The sequence below is a fragment of the Mustela erminea genome, chromosome X (genome assembly GCF_009829155.1).
Source record: "Mustela erminea isolate mMusErm1 chromosome X, mMusErm1.Pri, whole genome shotgun sequence".
Classification (NCBI taxonomy): domain Eukaryota; kingdom Metazoa; phylum Chordata; class Mammalia; order Carnivora; family Mustelidae; genus Mustela; species Mustela erminea.
Window position 1 is genome coordinate 42691497 of NC_045635.1, and position 22201 is coordinate 42713697.

Consider the following 22201-nt stretch of genomic DNA (forward strand, 5'->3'; position numbering starts at 1 on the left):
ACCCACAAACTAACCGCCCAGCTGGTCTTCCCGGGAGCATTCCGCCTACTCTGTGTCACCTAGAGCTATTGCTGTACTAGGTCGTTGTACTACATAGTGAGTGCTTAATAAATCCCTGACAGACGAATGAATGAGTGAAAGGATGGAAATCTGGTCTCTTCAGTGAATGACTTCGAGAATAATAAAGATCCGGGTTTGGATTTGAGCAAGGGACTGCCCCTCTCCGATCCTCAGCTTTCCTGGCCTGTCAGATGGGGGTCATAATTACCTGTCTGGCAGGATTGTTATGAGGATTAGAGATAAGTTATGAAAAGTGCTAGCAGATTGTTTGGCATGCAATCGGCTCTCCAAAACTTGATTCACTCATTTGTGCACTGGCTGAACAAATATTTATTGAGCTAGTCTGTGTTCCAGATACAGACAAGCTGGCTCACACACAGCAGAGGATGCCCCAGCCATACACGGTCAGCTCAAAGAACACCTGGACCCTTCCCTTCCCTTCCCCCTTCCCAACATCCCAAGACCCTACCCAGTTGCTGGACCTCAAATAACTTCACTGAGTTCTCATCCGTCTTGCGCGTTACTGTATTGGCCCAGGACGTTGGCTTAGTAAATACGCACCTCCCCACATGCTTGCACAACCCCAATCCCATTATCCACATAATAAAGATGACAATTAGGTCCCAAATTAGTCTTTTTTTAAAAAAAGATTATTTCAGAGAGAGAAAAAGAGAGAGAGGGCACATGTGTGGGGCAGAGGGAGGCGGAGAGAGAGTCTCAGCTGGTCCTGGGGCTTGATCTCAGGAACCTGAGATAACGACCTGAGCCCAAACCAAGAGTCTGGTACTTAATTGACTGCGCCACCCAGGCCCACCCCCTCCATTAAACTTAAAAAAAAAAAATCAACACATTACCAATAAAAATTCCAAAATGGAACTGGTAGACCTGTTGTTAAAGTTCTTATGGTGCCTTAAATATGTAAGAATATCTAATTTGAGGGGCTCCTGGGTGGCTCAGATGCTTAAACTTCTGCCTTCCACTCCAGTCATGATCCCAGCATACTGGTATGGAGTCTCAGCGGGGAGTCTGCTTCTCCCTCTCCCCCTGCTCATGCTCTCTCTCTCCTTCTCTGTATCTCTCTGTCTCAGATAAATAAATAAAATCCTTTAAATAAAGAATATCTAATTTTATGAAAGAGGAAGAAAGGGGGAGGCATAATCTTAACAAATTCAGAGTATATCGCAAAGCACTAGTAATTAAAACACTGTGATACAGGAGTTGGAATAGAAAATTAGATCGATGGCACAGGAAAAATCCAAAAATCGACCTAGGTACTTGTGAGAATTAGTAAATGATATTTTAAGAATGATATTTCAAGTAACTGGGAGGGAGATGGACTAATTTATCTAAATGGTTTGGGGAGAAATGATTATCTTTTGGGAGAGGGATCAGACTCCTAATTTACACAATTCAGAAAAAAATAATTCCATGGGGCACCTGGCTGTCTCAGTTGGTGGAGCATGAGATTTTTGATCTCAGGGTTGTGAGTTCAAGCCTCAAGTTGGGTGTAGAAGTTACTTAAAACTAAAATCTTTTGGGGGCACCTGGGTGGCTAAATGGGTTAAAGCCTCTGCTTTCAGCTTGGGTCATGATCCCAGGGTCCTGGGATCGAGCCCTGCATCAGGCTCTCTGCTTAACAGTGAGCCTGTTCCCCGCCCCCCCCCCCCCCCCCGCCTGCCTCTCTGCCTACTTGTGATCTCTGTCTGTCAAATAAATAAATAAATAATCTTTAAAATAAAGCCTAAAATCTTCTTTAAAAAGCGGAAAGAAAAAGGAATTTCAGATTAGTTAAAGACCTAAACATTTAAAAAAAAAAAAAAAACCACTATAAAAAACATCAGAACGGGGCTCCTGTGTGGCTCAGTCAGTTAAGCATCTGCTTTCACCTCAGGTCATGGTCCCAGGATCCTGGGATCCAGCCCCACTTTGGGCTGCCTACTCAGGGGGAGTCTCCTTCTCTCTTTGCCTCTGCTCATCCCCTCGCTCGTGTTCTCTTTCTCTCTCTCAAGTAAATAACATCTTTTAAAAAAAAAACACATCAGAACAGAATATTTTTGGAGAATGTGTTTAAAACCTTGGCAAAAAAAAAAGCCTTCTTGGGGCGCCTGGGTGGCTCAGTGGGTTAAAGCCTCTGCCTTAGGCTCAAGTCATGATCCCAGAGTCCTGGGATCGAGCCCCGCTTCTGCTCTCTCCTCAGCAGGGAGCCTGCTTCCCCCTTTCTCTCCGCCTGCCTCTCTGCCTACTTGTGATCTCTGTCTGTTAAATAAATAAATAAAATCTTTGAAAAAACAAAAACAAAAACAGAACCTCACAACAGTAAGGTTCCATTTATTATCCCAACGTCTAGATCAGGAAACCAGGGTACAGCTAGGTTAAGTCATTTGCACTAGGTCACCCCAATTTATAAAACCTGGAATTAGAACCCAGGTGTTCTTTACCACCCCGCTGCACGGTCTCTCCAGTTTGATCCCGTGGAAATATAAAACTGTAGTCCATTGCGGGACGCCTGGGTGGCTCAGTTGGTTAAGCAGCTGCCTTCGGCTCAGGTCATGATCCCAGCGTCCTGGGATCGAGTCCCACATCGGGCTCCTTGCTCCGCAGGGAGCCTGCTTCTCCCTCTGCCTCTGCCTTCCACTCTGTCTGCCTGTGCTTGCTCTCACTCGCTCTCTCTCTCTCTGACAAATAAATAAATAAAATCTTAAAAAAAAAACTGTAGTCCATTGCAAGATGCTACAAAGTTAAAAAAAAAAAAAACTTACAGCTGACTGGGAGAAAAAAAATCTACAGCATTAGACCCCCACGTTAATTATCCTGTCACACACCCCAGTTCTACAAACACCAGCTTCATACGCATATCCCAGATATGTCCATGACAAATGCTTCCCCATCACCTGCACAATAAACCCATTCTCCATCTCCCTCAGTCTCTCTCTTAATCTCTTGCTCACATCTTTCCAACTTTTTCAACACCACGCTTTCTCTCTCTCTCTCTCTCTCTCTCTCTCTGGTGCGTCTGGGTTCTCATTGCAAGGCGACTGTGGAGTGGGATTAACAGAAAATATGGAGGGAAAAGAGAGGGCAATTGGAGGGTGACATTGGGGATGTTTAGAGACAGATGTGAGTGGAGATCAAAGGTGGCTTGGGGCGAGGTTGGGATCTATTACAGGACAGTTTGTAGGCAACTAAAGGATTACGTGAAGGGCTCCAGGAGGAATGGGGCTACTAGAAGCAAGTTTAAGACTGCAGGCGGGAGCCACTGAAGGGTGAACTGGGAATACCATTGGAGGATTGGAAGGGACTATGGGAAGTTGGTGAGTGATTAGAGACAAAGTCTGGTCTTCTGTAAAGTTATTATGTTCACTCTCATAGGATGGTGTGATCAGCTGACTAATGGCTCCCCAAAATACGTCCATGTCCTAATCCCTGGTACCTGTGAATGTTACCTTGTGTGGCAAACAATGCGTTGCAGATGTGATTTAATTATGAATTTTGAGATGGGGAGATTATCCTGGATTATTTTAATAGAATCTGTTGTAATCTCAAGTGTCCTTATAAGAGAAAGGCAGAGGCAGCTTTGATAGAAAAGGAGAAGGCAGGGCTGCCTGGGTGGTTCATTGGGTTAAACATCTGCCTTCGGGTCAGGTCATGATCCTGGGGTCCTGGGATCGAGCCCCACATTGGGCTCTCTTTCTCCCTCTCCCTCTGCTGCTCCCCCCGCCTGTCCCCCCGCAAATAAATAAATGAAATCCTAAATAGAAGAGAAAGAAAAGGAGAAGGCAGTGTGACCACTGAGGCAGAGATCTTAGCGATGTAGCCATGAGACACAGAATGAAAGCAGCCACCAGAAGCGGGAAGAGGCAACAAGAAGATTCTCCTCCAATGTCTGCAGAGAGAGTACAGCTCTCTGACACCTTGATTTTGACCCAGTGAAACTGATTTTGGGTTTTGGGCCCCCAGAACCGTGAAAGAATACAGTTCTTATATTTCAAGCTGTCAAGTGTGTTGTAATTAGTTATAGCAGCCACAGGAAATGAACACAGATTTTGGTGCATTCATGCACACGGATTGTGGCTTTGTCCTAGTCCGCTTGGGGTGTCCTAATAGAATACCACAGACTGGGCACATTAAACAACAGAACTGTATTTTCTCACCGTTCAGGAGGCCAGAAGTCTGAGACCAAGGTGTCATCTGGATTCATTTCTGATAAGGTCTGTCGGTCTCACAGGCAGATAGTTGCTTTTTGTTGTGTCCTCAAATGGTCTTTTCTTTGTGCACACACACTCCTGGTTTTTATTTATTTATTTTTCTTTAAAAAAAAGATGCTATTTATTCATTTGACACACACACACACACACACACAGAGAGCAAAAGAAGTGGGGAGAGGCAGAGAGAGAAGCAGACTCCCCACTGAGCAGAGAGCCTGATGCGGGGCTCGATCCCAGGACCCTGGGATCACGACCCAAGCCAATGGCAGATGCCCAACTGACTGAGTCACCCAGGGGCCCCCTTCCTCTTTTTTTTTAAATTTATTTGAGAGCGAGTGTGCATGCATCAGGAGGAGGGGCAGAGGGAGAAGGAGAGAGAAAATCTCACGCAGACTCCACGCTGAATGCAGAGCCTGACCCGGGGCTTGATCTAACGACCCTGAGATCATGACCTGAGCCAAAATCAAGAATCATATGTCCAACAGACTGAGCCACCCAGGCACCCCAATCCTTTTTATATATACACAAGCAGAAAACTTAGTTGAACTGTGTCCTTTAGTTGTGTGAAAAGCAGAGCTTCTCAGTGATGATCTTGGATATTCAGCTGAGGAGATTTCCAAGGAATGTGTCAGAGGTACTGCTTGATTCTTCATACTGCTTTTAGTAACATGTGAAAGGAAAGAGGTAAATTGAGGGAAGAACTGCTATGCAAAATGGATCCAGGATTTGGTGGTCTGGAAGCTTCTCTGGCTGTCCAGATTGCAGAAGATACAGAATTTAGGAGATTTACTTTCAGCTAAGTATGCTCTGGAGAGAGAACCAAAGGTGTGGCTGGACAGCCTTTTGCTAGTACTAAAGAGATTAGATGTGTGACTCATGGATCCTCTCAACCATTTCAGCAGAAGTCTGGAACGAGGATGGAACCTTCCATGAAGGTTTTGTGGAAGACTCTTTGGTCTACTGGTGTGAATCCTTGGGACTTCCATGAAAACCCACAAAATTTTTGAGGATGAATGTTATACTGACAGAAACACTGGCCCAGTTGGCTTGCGAGGAATGGGGATAGGATGAAATGAAGGAAGGATGTTGGACTCCCAAAATTCGACTGGAAGGACACAGGGCTAAAGCTACTTAGCAGCAAACATGTGCTACCCTTCAAAAGAAAGGATTAATGATTCTGAGGGCAGAGTGATGGGCCCAGAGGTGGAGCCCCACGTCACTGTGAATTAGTCCCAGGTCTTGAAACCTAATGGAACGTGCTCTGTTGGATTTCAAAATTACTTGGGACAGTGACACCTTGTTTCTGTCCATTTTTTCCCCCTTTTGGATTAAGAATGCCTATAACTCCTATCTTATGTCTGTCCCACAACTGTGTTTTGGGGACAGATAATTACTTTCTAGTAGCACAAGCTGGGTGATGGAGAGGAATTTTGCCTCAGGTTGGATCATACCCAGAGTCTCACTTATACCTGACTCAGATGATAAAATTTGGAACCTTTGGGCTGATAAAACTTAATTGAGATTTTGAGGGGCTCCTGGGTGGATAAGTTGTTAAGCATCTGCCTTCAGTTCAGGTCATGATCCCAGAGTCCTGGGATTGAGCCCTGCGTCGGGGCTCCCTGCTCTGCAGGAAGCCTGCTTCTCCCTCTCCCACAACCCTTGCTTGTTTCCCCTCTCTCGTAGTGTCTTTCTCCGTCATATAAATAAATAAAATCTTTTGTTAAAAAAGTGAGATTTTGAAGTTGAGTTGATGCTGTAATGGATGAAAGTTGGGGGCATTGGGATGGGGTACATGTATTTTGCATGTGGGGTAGATGTGTATCTTTGGGGACCAAAGGGTATAGTGTTGAATGATGCCCCCCGCCAAAGATATGCACATCCTAATTCCTAGAACGTGTGAGTGTACTTTAGATGGCAAAAAAAAAAAAAGGAAAGGAAAAGAAAAGAGAAAGGACTTTGTAGTTTGCAGATGTGATTACGATGAGGATTTTGAGATGGGGAGATTATCCTGGATTATCACTATCACGAGGGCCCTAACTGTAATAACAAGTGTCCTTATAAGGGGAAGCAGAGGCAGATTTCAGAGATGGAATGGATGGCAATCGCCACCATAGCAGAGATTGTACTGATGTGGCTACAAGCCAAGGAATGCTGACAGTCCCCATTGTAAGAAGTGGTGACAAACAGATTCTCCAGTAGAGCCTCTGGAGGGATTATGGCCCTGCTGGCACCTTGACTGTGGTCTTCTGGCCCCCAGAACTGTGAGAGAATACATTTCTTAGGTAGTAAGACACCAAGTTTGTGGAAATTCATTACAGCAGCCACAGGAAGCTAATGAAAATGGCTTGGGGTAGATTTGGTGATTGTTGGAGGGATGATGCTCAGAGATTATTAGAGACACTTTGAGGGACGCCTGGGTGGCTCAATAGGTTAAGCATCTGCCTTCAACTCAGGTCCTAATCTCGGGGTCCTGGGATCCAGCCCAGGTGTGGGGGGGAGTCCCTGCTCAGCGGGGAGCCTGCTTCTCCCTCTCCCTCTGCTCCTCCCCCTACTTGTGTTCTCTCTCTCAAATAAATAAATAAAATCTTGAAAAGAAAAAGACAGTTTAGGAGCTGTCATAATTAGGAGCCATTGGAAAGTGTCTGGGGATTGTTGGAGCCATCAAAGGGAAGACTGAAGGGGTTTGGTGGGTCACTGGAAGGTGGTTTGGAGGTGTAGTTGGAAGACTGGGAATGTAAATGAGGAATGTTTACAGATAATATTGGGGACTATTATAGGGAAGTTTAGGGTGTAGTTGGGAGTTTTGGGAGGGTGGTTTGGGTGGTATGGAAAAAACTGGGAGACTTTTTGTGGGTATGGTTGCATGTAATTTAAAACAAGTTTGGGTATAGTGATCATTGAAGAGTGGTTTGGAGGCATAGTTTGTGCTGCAGAGTATGGTTGGGAGGATACATGGGGAGCGATTTGGGGTCCATGGGGCTGTTTTCAGTGCATACTGGGGGTGGACGGGAGAGTGACTTGGAAGTGCTCTTTGGAGGTTAATGGTTTCATGGCTGATTGCAGATGGTTTAGGGGAACAGGTTGGGGGGTAGTGAAGGGTAGTTTATTCCTACAGTTCGGGAGTCCACGGAGGTTGGATTGGGGGTACTGCTTGGGATCAGTGGATCATAGTTTGGGGATGCAGTTGGGGGGATGATGGAGGGTGGTTTGGAGACACACAAGTTTAGAGGACAGTTTAGAGGTGTGGTGGTCGCTGATAAAAGGCAGTTTGGGGTACTGATTGGGGGTCCTTTGGGGGGTGACTTGGAGTGAGGGGCGCCAGTCCGATCGCGGAGGGGGCGTGGCCTCCATAGGAGAGCGCTCCACCACCCCTCGAGAAAGAGTGTGCGCACGCGCTCCCAGCTGGTTCGCTCCTAGCGCTCCGAGGGCAGGAAAATCGAAGACCCAAACTGGCGCCTGCGCACTAGGTCTCCGCCGCTGCTGTGGTCTCGTGCCCCGCCCCCCGTCCCCCCACCTCCCCCAGGCTCGAGCTCAGCGGCGGCTGTGTTGGTGCCGCCGGGAAGGGACGGACCCGAGGTGAGGGTCGGGGGGGCCGGGGTCCACCGGCCGCGGCCGAGCCGGCGCGCCTCTCCCCCCCTCCCCGCGCCCCCCGTCTGGCCCCCACGGCTAACAGTCGCGCGGCCGAAGGCGGCCCACGGGCAGGGCGCGGAAGGGGGAGTAAGCGCGAGGCCGGGACGAGCGGGGGGGCGGCGAGGGAGGGGCGCGCCCACCACCCCTCCTGGCCTGCAGCGACCCCGCCTACGTCGCGGGACGCGGACCTTCGGTGAGTAACGCCAGCTTGGAGAAGAAGGGAGGAGACAGGGCGGGGTGAGGGCTCGGAAACGCCAACAGGGGATGTACTTGCGCGCGCACCCGCGACCTCTGACCCTGTGGTCTCGCTCCAGACCCCTACCTGACCTGACTACATCTTTTTTTAACCTCGAGCTCTGGCCAGTCTTGGCCCCAGGACCTCCGATCTCACCCCCAACCTAACCATATTCTGGCCTGGCGTGATCCTCAATCCCTGTTTTGTTCCCTTAAACCCAGCCCTGACCCCAAACCCCACCCAGTTCTGTTCTCGGGATCCTTGGTCTGCCCCTGCTCCATCTCTGAAGCTCATCTTGCCTTGTCCTGATCATCCCAGTTTCTGGCCTGATGCTTGACCTGTCTGTTCCCTAAACTCTTGTCCAGCCCCTGATCCCCTTCCAGTCATGTCCTGTCCCCCTAAGCGCAGTCTGATCCAGGTCTGTCTGGATTCCTGATCTCTGATTTCTAAACTTTCTCCCCACCCTGTGCTATCCTCCTGGTCCCCTCCTGACTCCCCATCTCCCTCCTGGCCCACCCCCTTTAGACTGTCCCTCTGTTTCCTGCCCTGTCCCTGCCCCCACCCCTGTGCTGTTTTCCCCTGTCTTGTCCTATCACTGTCCTCATTCCTCTCCTTATTCTGTCCCAGTCTTTTCCTGTTCCTTACCTCCATCCTGAACCGGCCCTTTTCCCTCTCCCCTTCCTTGACCACCATCTTGGCCTGTCCCCCATCATGTCTTCTGACTACCATTCTATACTGACCCTCCCCTGCTCTTTTGTTCCTTGCTGCTCTCTACGTTTTCCTCTGACCCTTGTCCACAACCTCACTCCATCCCATCCCCTGGCCAGTGTCTTGGCTCCTTCTCTGTCCTGCCTCCTGTCCTCCATCCTATGATGACTCTGATTCTGTCTTGACCCCTACACTCCTTCCTGTTCTCTTCCTTCCTCCCCTCCCAACTCCAGGCCCTTGTTCTACCCCTCAACACACCCCTCCACCCTGTTTAGATCTCCCTCTTCCTAACACCCACTTTCCATCTCCTCTCAGCCCAGAAGAACTAGGGTCCTGTTATACCCTGCCCCTCAACTTAGAGGTTCTACTATTTCCATGATTGCAAGTTCATCCCATAATGCTTCTCTTAGTATGAACAAGAGCAAACAGCCTTGGCCCTGTGTGGCTAAGGGAGTTTTCATATGTGATGCCCTTCACCCTCACCCAGTGATCTCACACACGGCTTGCATTTGTCTCCCTGCCCCAGGAGGGCATGTAACTGTTCCTATGTCCCCCCACCCTACCCAAGTGTGAAAGAACATCCTAAATTATTCAGTGACTCTCTGGGAGTCTGTGAGGTCTGGATCATGTTTCCAGCCTGGCTAGGTTGGGGGCTGCCCCATGTCAAGGTGGGGGGTGTGGTGAGCAAACATGCAGGGGTGGGAGACTCAGGAGTGTGTGTGACTCTTCCGTGTCATGTTAACCCCCATGTGCTAGTCCTGATCCTGGGTGTGCATGATCTCTGCTTTCCTGGACTGAAAAAATCCGTTCCAGGCCAGAGGCTTCAGGGCTTGATGGGGGTGGGATGGGGGTCAGAGGGGTTCTATCCCCCCCTTTCTCTGCTGTAAGCAATACAAATTTCGATGCTAAGTCCATCCCGTGTGTGTGTGTGTGTGTGTGTGTGTGTGTGTTGGGGGCATGTGTGTCGCTGGGTGTTAGAATTAGTCCTATCCTGTAGTGACAATAACAGCTAGAGCAATACAAGTTTCTTTCACTGAATCTCCTTGATTCTGAGGACAGGCAGGGAGAATTTGGATAGCAAGAAGGTAACATGTTATTCAATTGTGTTTTGTTCTGCGTTTGTCACAGAGAGTAGTAACAGCTTGAATAATGAGATACTGGACCCCTCTCATTTATCTGAAACACTTATCCAAACCTATTTTTTTTGAGCCCAATGCGAGGCTTGAACTCATGACCCTGAGATCAAAACCTGAGCTGAGATCAAGAGTCAGATGCTTAACCAACTAAGCCACCCAGGCGCCCCTGTCCAAACCTACTAATAACAACACAAGCGTTCTTCATTGTTCCAGCATCTGTCTAGCACCTGACTTCTGAGAGGGAGCGCTCGGATAATTCAGACAGTGAAAGGTACCAAGTTATCTGAAGAGGTTTTTTGTTTGTTTGTTTTTGCATTTTACATAGTGGGGAGGGTTCAGATGATGAGGGATAATGGCTCCAACTAAAAGATATATTCAAATCGATTCATTTCCTTGAACTCTAGTGGCAGGAGTTGGAACAGTAAGAGGACTGTGTTGTGTGAATATATTTGGTTCCTGCATTTTGCCTGGTGAGTAAGGGAAGCTCAGAGAGTACGGGACGCCAATTCTATCTCAAAGGTGTATCCAGATCCATTCAGTTCCTGTATGTGGATAGTGAGCTTTTGGAGAATGTGTCTGAATAGGTTTGGTTCCTGCATTTTTTTTTTTTTTTTTTGGTTCCTGCATTTTTGATGTTGAGTAGCTAGAGGTCTGATAATGATGGAAAACAGCTCTTTTCAAATATGTCTGGTTTGATATTTAGGGAGGGTTCAATGTCTGGGTGATAAGTAGGGAGGCTGTGGAGGCTGAGGGATACCAGCTCTGTCTCAGCAGTGCATCTGCATACATTTAGTTTCTGATTTTGGATAGTGAAGAGTTTGGACACGCTTATTTGAGGGAAAACAGCTCTGTTTGAAATTTATCGGGTGGAGCTGGGAGTACCAGCTCTGTCTCAAACATACACACACACACACACACACACACACACACACACGATTCCCAAGTTTGGATTGGGAGGAATATTGTAATTATGACAGCTAATTCATGTCACGCTCACAACAGCCCTGTGAAGTGCATATTGTTGTCAGCACCCCTGTTTTCTAGATGAAGACATTGAGGCACAGAGAGGATAAGTTACTTGTCTGGGCAGCCACATAGCCATAAGTGGCAGAGCAGGGTTGAATCCCAGAGCCATGGTTTCCTACCCCTACAGGCCACATGGGGCTCAAGTCCCGGCTGTGGTGGGATCTGGAGGTTGGCCATCTTGCAGGACGACGATGTGTGTGGGTGATTCTACCCCACCTGTTGGCCTGGCCCAAGAGGCCCAATTAATTACCTGGTCTCCCCTCCTTACTCCTGCCCTAGCCCATCTCCACACGGGTTTATGATTGTTGTCATTAACAGACATTAATGACGTGGTGTGAGTTTCCTTGTACTTTGAAACGCCTTCCAAAGTGACTCTGGTCTCTGTTGGCCTTGGAAATGCTGTTTACCCATTTTACAGATGAGGATAGCTAAACCTTGGTCTGCATTGCCAGCCAGATACCCTTGGCCCTCACAGCTCTGGTTTTATAAGTGTCCCTCTACCCAGTGTTCTTGCTGTCCCCCAAGAGGCAGGAGAGAGGCTGTGGCTGAGGGGACACTCCCCATTGACACTCAGCCACCCACCTTATGGCTGCTGCCTCCACCAGCCCTAGGCAGTGGAGGCGGGGGAAGGGGGCGGATGAAAGGAGCCTTTGTGTCCCATGCCAGAAATCTCACTCCCAGGAAGAAAGGTGGGCAGGGTGGCAGGAGGCCTTGCATTGCGTGTCTACATATACGGGGCAGGGCATTGCTGGTACAGTGCTCCCCTCCAGGCTTGGCCCCCCTACCAAGTGGGGAGGGAGCTTTCCTCACTCTGCTCTTTCACATCACAGCATGGGCTGCTGCAGGGGCCCGGGTTGGGCTTGGGCCCTGAGGTCACAGAGCAGATGGTCCCAAATGGAGCACAGGATGTGTGGTATGTGCCGGGGCAGGCCAGAGCCCTCAATTTCCTTGACTCCCGGCCAGAAATGCTCAAGGGGGAGGGGTGGGGCAGAACCTGCCTGGATGTGAAGAAGCATGAGCCCCCTCCCCACTTTTCCTCCCTTGCAGGAGTAGCCCCTGTCCACCTCCAGCCCAGGACCCGGCCCCCCAAGTTCTGAGTCCACCCGCTCTTATGCATCTGTGATCAGAATCAGGCCTCCTCACCTCTCCGAGCCCCAGCTTCCACATCTACGAGCTGGCTATGAAGAGCTGGGTCTGCGTCATCCTCCCAGGTTTGTAGGGAGCGGTAGGGGTGAAAATGTGCATGATGTGGTCAGTTGGCTGGGATGATTTCTTCTGGAGATGCAGAAGGTGGTAGGGTCTTGACATCCCAGTCTTTCCTTGGAGAAAGACTGGCCTCCTCTGTCCTGAGTTTGGCAAACTGTTACCCCAGTGAGGGTGGCGGTTGCCCCAAGACCTTCTCCCACCTGTGCCTTGCCCTGGGAGGGAAAGGTAGGGGCCTCAGGCACGTGATGCTTGCTGCCTAGAGATACACACCCGATTTATACACGTGTGCTTAACAAGTCCCCAGAACTCCGTCCTCAGCTCCCAGGCAATGCCCTTGGGTGGGCAGGGTCTGATGTGGGCTCCTGGGTAGCACTAGAGGCAGCTCCACTCCCACGACCCTTGGCCCCTCTTCCTTTGTCCTCTACTAGGTGACTGGGGTGAGCAGGGACATCTGGGCTCTTTTCTTGGTCATGCTGAACGCCCTGAAGGGACCTGGCCCTGAGATTGTCCCTGAGGGTGTCCTGAGCCCTGGTGACAGGCAGGCAAGGGTTAAGAGGTATGGGCTGGCCCAGGCCCTGGCCAGGTAGGCTGGGCTATTGCCTAGTGGGAGGCGGCCTAGGCATCCGCCACCGTGCTCACCACTCACTGCCACTACCATCTGGAACAGGGCCTGATTGAGACAACTATTTTTTCTTGAGGTACCTGAGGCCACCCCACAGCACCTCTCCGGCGTTGGTGAGCACCTGGGAACAGGGGGCCCAGGGCGGGGTGGCGGGGAGAAGGGTGTAGGGTGTACTGAGCCTTCCCCTGGGAGAAAGCCAGGTCTGTGTGAGGAGTGCAGTGAAGAAGGAGGGCCTGAGTAGAGGAGTGAAGCCCCAAATGTTCGATTTCCTCTCGTGGCATGAAGCCGATTCCTTGCCGGAAATGAATGAGGAGAAAGGATGGGGGAGAAGAGAAGCCAGAGTCCTCCTTCTCCACTGTCCCCCCTACTTCCTCTCCCCCTTTCTCCCCTGGGGCGTAGCCTCTGCCTTCCTGCAACCCCGGGGCCCTGGGGGAAGCCCAGACAGGGCTATTGAGAAACTGCTTCCCGACACCTGCCTGCCCCCTCTGTTCACCCAGAGTGGAGGCTGGGAGGGGCTCTAGGGCAGTGTGGGGAGCAGTCCCAGACACTGGGAGTTTGTATTTGCCCCTCTAGTGGCAAGGTAGGGAAATGGGGGGTCCCCACTGAGGTGTTAGGGTGCCACCCAGGTGAGGTGTCTTGGTTGTAAACAGTCATTACGGCCAGGCCAGGAATTTCTTTCTCGGCTGTGGTGTCAGAAGGGCAGACCTGAAAAACCTGCTGGGCCCGCCTCTGGGTGTGTGTGGGGGGTACCCTCTCAGTTCCCCTGCTGCGGCCCAGCCTGGGACAGGAGTCAGGGGCTGGGGGGAGGGAAGTTAGGGAAGGGGACTGCTGGGATCCTCCTTCGATCCCTGTCTAGGTGGGGACAGGGCAATTCTGGACCCCAAGGCAAATGTGCAGAGGGCAGGCAGGCAGAGGCTGAGGTTTGGGAGCTGGCTGTGGGGGTGTGGGGCATTGACCCTGTGTCTAGCCTACCCAGTGACCCCGTGACTCAGGCCCTAGCTATGTCCCCGAGGTCAGGCTGGCAGGGTGGAGTCGGGGTTCCTGTCTAGACCCCATGTTGATTTCCAGGATGCCATAAGCTCCCAGGGAGGGAAAGCTCAAGGCAGCCAGCATGGGATGTGGGACCTATCCTGGTGAATGGGCCCACCGGGGAGGAGTTGAAGTTCCTGTTGGGGTGGAGCCCTGGGAGAGTGCCTCAGACTCAGCTGGGAGCCTGGGAGGAAGGAGCTCCGGGAGCTTAGGGGCCCAAGAGGTTGAGCCGGGACCTCAAGGAAGCTCTGCCATGCCGGGCAACGTCAGGCCGCTTCAGAGTACATGCTGCTGCCTGGTTGTGCAGAAAGGCTCTCAGGCCTGACCCCTGCCCCTGAAAGCGAGGACAAGGGGCCACCGTTTGCCAGGAGCCGGTAGCAGGCCTAGTGGCCCTATGGTAACAGTTTGGCCGCATTCCACAGCAGATAGACAGGGAGGGGGCTCGAACCCTCACCTCCTTGGCTGCCTTGGTCTCCACCACACCTGGCCCCTGCAGCACGACAAGCTGGGATGAGGAAGGGAGGACACCTCTGTGGCCTCATGAGGCCCTCCCTGTTTACTGCCGCCCGCCGGAGGTCAGGCCAGGTGGTGGAAGGTGATGTCACCTGGCTCCCCAGCTGGGGAATGAGCAGGATGTGGGAGGGAAGGAGCAAACTCCAGAGGAGGGGATGAGGGCAGGGCTGGCGGCCAGCCAAGGCAGGCTCTGTGGTCAGCCAGGGTGTTTGGGGGCAGAGAAGGAAGCAGGAGGCAGGAGGCTTGTTATCTACAGCTGTGGACTTTCCAGCAGGGTGACTCCCTTCTGCCGGTACAGGACTAGAACTGACTGGGGTGGGCACAGGGACTGGAGGGGTCGCGGGGCTAAGTGAACACTCTCCCTGTAGCACCGGGGCCACAGGATGGAGTTGGGATGAGTAGAGACCCACAGATCTGGGCTAGATCCATATCTCAGCTCCCTTGGCATTCTCTCACTTACACGACAGCCATTCATTGAGTGCTCACTGCTGGCTCAGGAGTGTTCTGAGTGCCAGAGATATGGTGAAAACAGGACAGGTATGTTTCTTGTCCTTGTGAACGTGCAGGGGAAGCACAATCTCTTATTGGACAGCAGTTGTGAGGGGACCTGGGCAGGGGCCCACCTCTGGAAGTGACATGCAAGTCCCCGTGTGTAAGCTTGCCCCCTGGGGCCGGAGGGGTGAGACATGGCAAGAGTGTTCCAGATAGCAGCCGCAGCCTGGGCAAAGGCCCTGAGGCCTGCCAGGCTGGGAGCTTATGAGGAATTGATGGGCTTGGGGCAACTCCAGCTAAGGAGGGTCAGGCCCAAGGGGTGGGCCTGGGCCGCATCCTTAGCCAGTGGGCAGGTTATTTACCCCTCTGTGCCTTAGAGTCCTCATCTCAGAAATGGGGGCAGTGATCACAGAACTTCTGTCAAAGGGTGGTTGGAAGATTGGGTGTGGCAGGGAAGGTGACTGTTCCAGGACCCAGGTACTTCATTAGTGCCCACCGTTGTTAGAGTTGGTTGAATCTGTACAGTTCATTCTCCCTCCCTAGGCAGGACTCCTGACTGCGGCCCATGGGCCTCTGAGGAGGCGTCGTAAGTCCGCCTAGCTCCCCACGTGCTGTGCATCCACTCAATGGGAAGGGGACCAAGGTACCAGGGCCCAGTGGGGCCAGACGCGGATACGGATTCTGAGAGGGCAGGTTGATCAGGCGGGCAGGGTCAGGGTTCCCCTTACTCCCAGCTGGGGTGCAGGGCGTTGGGCAGGGGCAGGGGTTGGGGGAAACGCGGGATGCACTTCCTTAACAGCTCCTGTGCATCACTGCCAGGCCTTGTCCAGCCATCAGCCACAGCCTCTCCACAGCACCAGGATGGAAGTCAAAGGTCAGCTGATCAGCTCGCCCACCTTCAATGCCTCAGGTGGGTGGTTGGTTCCCCTTCTCTGCCTCTGCCCCCACGTCTGAGTCACCACCTGCCTACTTTGAAAGGGTTGGTCCTTGGCCCCACAGCTGTGCCAGGATGCCCTGGCTGATCTTTGCCTGGAACTTTGCTCCCTCTGTGTCCAGCTGCCCTGTTCGGAGAGGCTGCCCCCCAGGTGAAGTCAGAGCGTTTGCGGGGGCTGCTTGACCGGCAGCGGGCCCTGCAGGAGGCCCTGAGCCTGAAACTTCAGGAGCTCCGCAAAGTGTGTCTGCAGGAGGCGGTGAGGGCCGGGCCCTGTGTCTGGTGGTGGGGCGTGGTAAGGACCCAGAGACCCTAGGCAGGCAGGTTGGAGTGGCGAGTGCCGAGCCACATGTCTGGGCGGTAGATTCCCTATCACCCTCTAGCTCCTCAAAGCTCAACTTCGATGTCTTAGAGTCAGTAAAATATGGCAGAGCAGGCCCTCAATTCCCTATCAGCAATTTGAAATCCCCAAACCCTTCTAAACAATAGTCATTTCCAAAATCTGGCAGTAAAACCTGGCCTGAACTAACAAGGGGTGAGTTACCGTTTTGATTTACCCCTCTTGGTGTGAACAGCTACACAGTTGGCCAGAACCCATAACTGGCCAGAACCCATAACGCAGTTCACAGCATGCAGCCCCCGCCCTGAGGGGAGCGTGATGTCATATGCAGCATATAGACCTGTGGCCTTTATGAAAGAGAAGAAGTTCCAGATTCCAGAGCAGGTCTCCTGACCTCCCATGCCCACTGCCCCAGGGATTTGGGCCACCGAGGGGCTGAGAGTCCATAGCACCCCTATTGGGTGGCAAACTGGGAGGGAGGAGGAGAAGTAACAGGCATGGGGTGCTGAGCATTACTGAGCTCCTAGTATGACTAATGTAGCTTCTGTAGTCATTCCTGCTTTGCCCCATTCCCTAGCTAACCCTCGGTAGTCTCTGACCCCTGCCCCTTCCAGGAGCTGACTGGCCAGCTGCCCCCCGAGTGCCCGTTGGAACCTGGGGAACGGCCCCAGCTGGTCCGCCGGCGGCCCCCTGCAGCCCGTGCATACCCTCCATCGCACCCCAACCCAGCACACCACTCCTTGTGCCCTGCTGAGGTGAACAGATGGGCCTGGGGGGCAGGATGGGGGTGGGATGGGTACAGATTGCTGCCTCAGGGTTGCAACCAGGGGAAGGAGAGGCTAAGGTGAGAAGGGAATGGCTTGAAGAAGGTGCGTTCTGGCTCTGAGGGAGGAGGCTGGGCCTCGTGGTCGTAAGCCTCTCATTCCCTGGAAGCAGAATCTGTCTAGTCCCTCCCCGAGACGGCTCTGCCTGCTGGAGAAATGAGCTCCACCCCAGAACAGGCCCTGCCCCTGCGCTGGCTGGCTCTGCCCACACTTGGGCCCGGGCCTTGGGCCCCTCCAGCACTGACACTGGGTCCTGTCCCACCCTCTCGCCCACCTGCAGGAGCTGGCTCTTGAGGCCCTGGAGCGGGAGGTGTCCGTGCAGCAGCAGATTGCAGCCGCAGCCCGCCGCCTGGCCTTGGCCCCCGAGCTGAGCATTGAGCAGCGCCGCCGCCGGCGCCAGGTGCAAGCAGATGCGCTGCGGAGGCTGCACGAGCTGGAAGAACAACTGGGGGACCTCCGGGCCCGCCTCGGTCTCCCGGGGCTCCCCCCTCCACAGCCCCTGGCCCTGGCCCCGGCCCCGGGGGCTCTCATCACCACCCAGGGAGTATGCCTGGGCACACGCCTCGCCCAGCTCAGCCAAGGTGAGCCGGCCCTGTCAATGCCCAAGTGTGGGCATGGGCCGAGCAACGTGGCAGGGAGGGGTAGATGGCCAGTGAAAAGTGGGAGCTGGGCGGAGCTGAAGGGACTCAGCCCGCAAGAGGAGTTGAGATAAATGGGCTCTACAGCGAGGGTGGGGATGCTGGGAACTTGACCAGATGGCACCAAGAAAACCAGGAGCCAAGCCTCAGGTAGTCTTGGATTCAGGTAAAGGTGGGTTCTCGGGAAGGAACGGGCCGGGGAGGAGACCATCCGGGGTTGTAAGGGGACTGCACCCAGGCCTTGCCTTGATGGGCCTGGGTCTGCCCTTCTCGCCTGTAGAGGACGGAATCCTGCACTCGGAGAGCAGCTCCCTCTCGGAGTCTGGGGCCAGCCATGATAATGGTGAGGACCTCTGGCTCCCAAACCCACCCTTGCTTTGATGCTTAGCCCCTCCACTCTCTCTTTAACCCCTCCTGAGCCATGCCCCATCCTCGCATGGGGCCCCCGTCTTTCTTGCTTCACGCTGCCCAGCTCCTCATCCCCAGTTCCAGCCTTGTGCTTTAGCTGCCGCCTGTCCTGCTGCTGCTACCTGCTTCACTCCCCCTGCCCCTGCCCACAGCCCATCAGGCCCCCTCTCTTTGACTTCTCCCCCACTTTCCACCTTCCTCCCAGAGGAGCCCCGTGGCTGCTTCCCCCTGGCCGAGCGCCCCTCACCACCCAAGGCCTGGGACCAGCTGCGGGCCGTATCTGGGGGCAGCCCTGAGCGGCGAACCCCATGGAAGCCACCCCCATCAGATCTTTATGGGGATCTGAAGAGCCGGCGGAACTCTGTGGCCAGCCCCACCAGGTGAGGGTGATCCCCTTTGCTTCCCCGGGAGCCGGGAGGGGGATCCTGAGCCTGGGCGGGCAGGAAGGCTTGCTGGTGGTTATGGTGTCTAACCTGGACCCCCACCTGGGCCTGTCTGTTTCTGCTCAGCCCCACACGCTCGCTGCCCAGGAGTGCCTCCAGTTTTGAGGGGCGAAGCGTGCCTGCTACCCCTGTCCTCACCCGGGGCGCTGGCCCCCAGCTCTGCAAGTAAGGGGACTCTGAGGGTGGGCTTGAGGACCGGAATAAGTAACTGTTCATTCTGACGAGGGGGGCATTAGTAAAGGGTGTGGGATGTGAGAGGTTGGGCTTTGAAAGGTATATTTGGAACAAGTCACTTCCTTTCTCTGAATCTTGGCTCCTCATCTGTGAGACGGGTATGATATCTGCATCTGGAGGACACTGTGGGCATAGTAAGTTCTGGTTCACATGCACTGAGAGCCTAACACCTGCTGGTCATCCGTGCTCTGCGAGGTGTGACTGCGGTCATTGCCATAAGGTCTTGGCTAGGTAGATGCTGTCATTATTCTCAATCTGTGGATGAGGACCCTGAGGCACAGAGAGGTTAAGTGACTTGGTAGTAAACAGAAGACCTGGTGTTCAAACCCAGGCTGGTTTGACTCTAGAGTCCATGCATTTAATCACTGCACCCTCCTACTTCTCAAACAAATTCTTGCTAAGCACCTGCTTTTCCAGGCTGTGAGTAGAAAGTCCCTATCCTTATGGCACTCGCCTCCTGTGAATCGTGGCTTTGGGGCTGATAGTTCAGGGTGGCTCAGACACGTGGCGGGGTGCGGGAGGGCAGAGAATTCAGGAAGTTGGATTCCAGGCCCAGGGCTTAGGACCCTACTTCGAGAAAGCTAGGAGACACACCCTCACAGGGCAGGGGGCCCCACGTGTTGGGAAGAGCCCTCTGCTGGCCTTCCTCGGTCAGTTTTCCCCCTCCAGCCCTGCGCACGCTTACATCTCCCTTGGCGCTAACACCCCCCCAATATGTCTTCTGTCCCTCTGCCCCCCAGCGTGGGACAGAACCTCCACTGCCTTTTACATGCCCCCACCTGACCCGTTTATACAAGAGGTCTCTGATCCTGGGCCTCCTTCAGAGATGCGCAAGTGGAAGCTCAGGAAGAGGTGGGGCACAGTGGGCCAGGCACTCGGCCTGAGATTTCCGATCAGTCATACTCCCATCACCCCCACCTCTGTGTCCCCAGACCGGAAGGCCTCCATTCTCGCCAGTGGTCTGGCAGCCAGGACTCCCAGATGGGCTTCCCCCGGGCAGACCCTGCCTCCGACCGTGCCTCCCTCTTCGCAGCCCGCACCCGTCGCAGCAACAGCTCTGAGGCCCTGCTTGTGGACCGGGCGGCCGGTGGGGGAGCTGGCTCCCCGCCTGCGCCCCTGGCTCCCCCTGCCGCTGGCCCCCCGGTCTGCAAGAGCAGCGAGGTGCTGTATGAGCGCCCACAACCAACCCCTGCCTTCTCCTCCCGCACAGCTGGCCCCCCAGACCCTCCCCGGGCTGCCCGGCCCAGCTCAGCTGCCCCTGCCTCCCGTGGGGCTCCCCGGCTCCCACCTGTGTGCGGGGACTTCCTCTTGGACTACTCCCTGGACCGGGGCCTGCCCCGCAGCGCTGGTGGTGGGGCGGGCTGGGGGGAACTGCTGCCTGCAGCTGAGGTCCAAGGACCCCTCTCCCGCCGGGATGGGCTCCTTGCCGTGCTCCCGGGCCCACCACCCGTGTACACAGCTGACGGCAGCAGCCCCCTCCTCCGCAGCAAGGACCCCCACTCCCGTGCCACCCGCACCAAGCCCTGTGGCCTATCCCTGGAGGCCGCCGAGGGGCCCGAGGTGCATCCAAGCCCTCTGCTGTGGATGCCCCCCCCGACCCGTGTCCCCCCGGCTGGTGAGCGCAGTGGCCATAAGAACCTCGCCCTGGAGGGGCTGCGGGACTGGTACATCCGCAACTCGGGACTGGCTGCTGGGCCCCCGCGCCGGCCTGTGCTGCCCCACGTGGGCCCGCAGCACCCGCCCTTCCTCCATGCCCGCTGCTATGAGGTGGGCCAGCCGCTGTATGGGGCCCCCAGCCAGGCGCCGCTCCCGCACTCGAGGAGTTTCACGGCACCCCCTGTCTCCGGCAGGTATGGGGGGAGCTTTTACTGACGGGTAGGGGTCTCTGGAGGCAGATGGCAAAGGCATCCAGGCTGGGGAGCAGCCAGTCACGGGAGTTAGTGACTCCGACTGCGAGAGAACTAGCCGCAGCCTCGCCTCAGGGTCCTGGGCCCTGCCTGACCTGCATGAATCCACGGGGTCTTGGAGGGGTGTCTTGGGCCCTGGCAGCAGCAGCAGCAGCTGTCTACCAAGCTGTAGAAGAATTCTGATATTTGAACAAAACAGTGCATGTCTGCTGAAAATGAGCCTTGAAAGCAGGGTGCTGGGAGGAAGGGCCTCCCAGGCCCCTCGCCTCTCTCTTCTTCCTTTTGCTGTGCCCCCATGCTTGTGAGCCTAAAGGTGCTGTCCTGTGCCTGCCTCCACCTCTTTAACGAGCCTCTTTTCCTCTCTCTCTGTGTCTTGTCCGTCTTTTCCTCTCTTCTCTGTCTTGGCACCCTGTCCGGATTCCTGCTACCCCTTCTAAAGATACTACGCGGACTTCCTGTACCCCTCGGAGCTGAGCTCTCGTTTAAGTGACCTGACGCTAGAGGGGGAGCAGTCTTCCAGCTCTGACCCCCAGACCCCGGGGACACTGGTCTGACCCCTTCTTGTTGTCCCAGGCACGACTTTGGTCTGGGGAACACACGGCTGACCTCGCTGAACCCCGGGGTGTGATTGCTCAGTCCTGGGGGGGTGCCGACCTGATCTTCCAAGGCCCCTGGCTCCTTGTGGACCCACGAAGGTGTCTGACTCCCTGCTTCCCCTCTTACGCTGTGCTGGGAACTGGGGCCCTCAGCCAGCTGAAAAAAGAGGGGATGGTGTAATGGGGGCTCCAGGCCCCTTCCTCCGTTTCTGTTTACACTTGTGATTTAGGTATTCACTGTCTTCCCCCAACACTAGACCTTTTATGAAAGGGAAACTGTGATCTCGTCCTGGTTGGGTTCATTCCTATCCCCATGCCCAGCCTGTTCCATTTAGGAACCCCCCCCCCAAAAAAAAACAAACCTGGACAATATAGGGTCTCAGGGCCCTGTTCGGGGCAGCCAGGAGACTGGTGTGAACAGAACTCCCTGCCATCCCCCCACCAGGGTAGTTCTTGGGGAGGTGGGCTCTCTGCCCACATTCGGAAGGACTGAAGTCTGGCTAGGGGGCTTGGGTTCATTTTCCTACTCCCAGGTGTGCCCAAGGGAGCCCCAGTCCTTGTCTGCCTGTCTGTGCCCGCTGCCTCTGCCCACAGGTTGAGAAGGCCCAGCCTCTGCCCTATCTATCCCGGTCAGGAAGCCAGCCCTGCAGGAGGGCTAAAGGGCAGAGCCGCCGGGTGTGTTGTGTCCTGGGATGCTGCGGTGGTGGAACCTGGCATCGGCTCGATGCCAGGAAAATCCTCAGGTGACGTCTGGCCACAGGCTGCGTCACGTCTTCCTTGGCTTTCTTTCCATCCACCACTTTTTAAACAAATCTACACAAGCTGTGTTTTCTATGATACCTATCTGTGACTTTCTGGAGCTAGGGGTCCCCTGACCTCCTTTACCTGGTGTTAAACTTTTCTTTTTCTACCAATGGATCTGGGCCCAAGACACTACCAACACTGGAAGGGGATTTCTATAATAAATGTGTAAACCGAACCCATGTGTCACTCCGCTGTCTGCCTTGCCTTGGGGGGC

General features: G+C 54.1%; 1 protein-coding gene across 18 annotated transcripts; it reads left to right on the forward strand.

Moving 5' to 3' along the window:
• Positions 1–7733: 7733 nt before the first annotated feature.
• CCDC120 (coiled-coil domain containing 120) lies at positions 7734–22162 on the forward strand. 18 transcript variants are annotated; one of them, XM_032329969.1, is made up of 15 exons: positions 7735–8088; positions 10188–10245; positions 11831–11913; positions 12048–12211; positions 12635–12941; positions 15406–15505; positions 15682–15772; positions 15919–16052; positions 16748–16888; positions 17238–17538; positions 17876–17938; positions 18209–18383; positions 18513–18611; positions 19613–20530; positions 21027–22162. In XM_032329969.1, the coding sequence occupies exons 7-15, from the start codon at positions 15724–15726 to the stop codon at positions 21139–21141; spliced, it is 1995 nt and encodes a 664-aa protein (XP_032185860.1). In that variant the 5' UTR covers positions 7735–8088; positions 10188–10245; positions 11831–11913; positions 12048–12211; positions 12635–12941; positions 15406–15505; positions 15682–15723; the 3' UTR covers positions 21142–22162. The 18 variants fall into 18 exon arrangements, with proteins under 18 accessions (XP_032185869.1, XP_032185870.1, XP_032185871.1 ...); XM_032329978.1 differs by lacking the exon at positions 10188–10245 and having other exon boundaries at positions 7734–8088; positions 15682–15736; XM_032329965.1 differs by lacking the exon at positions 10188–10245.
• The last annotated feature ends 39 nt before the right edge of the window (positions 22163–22201 follow it).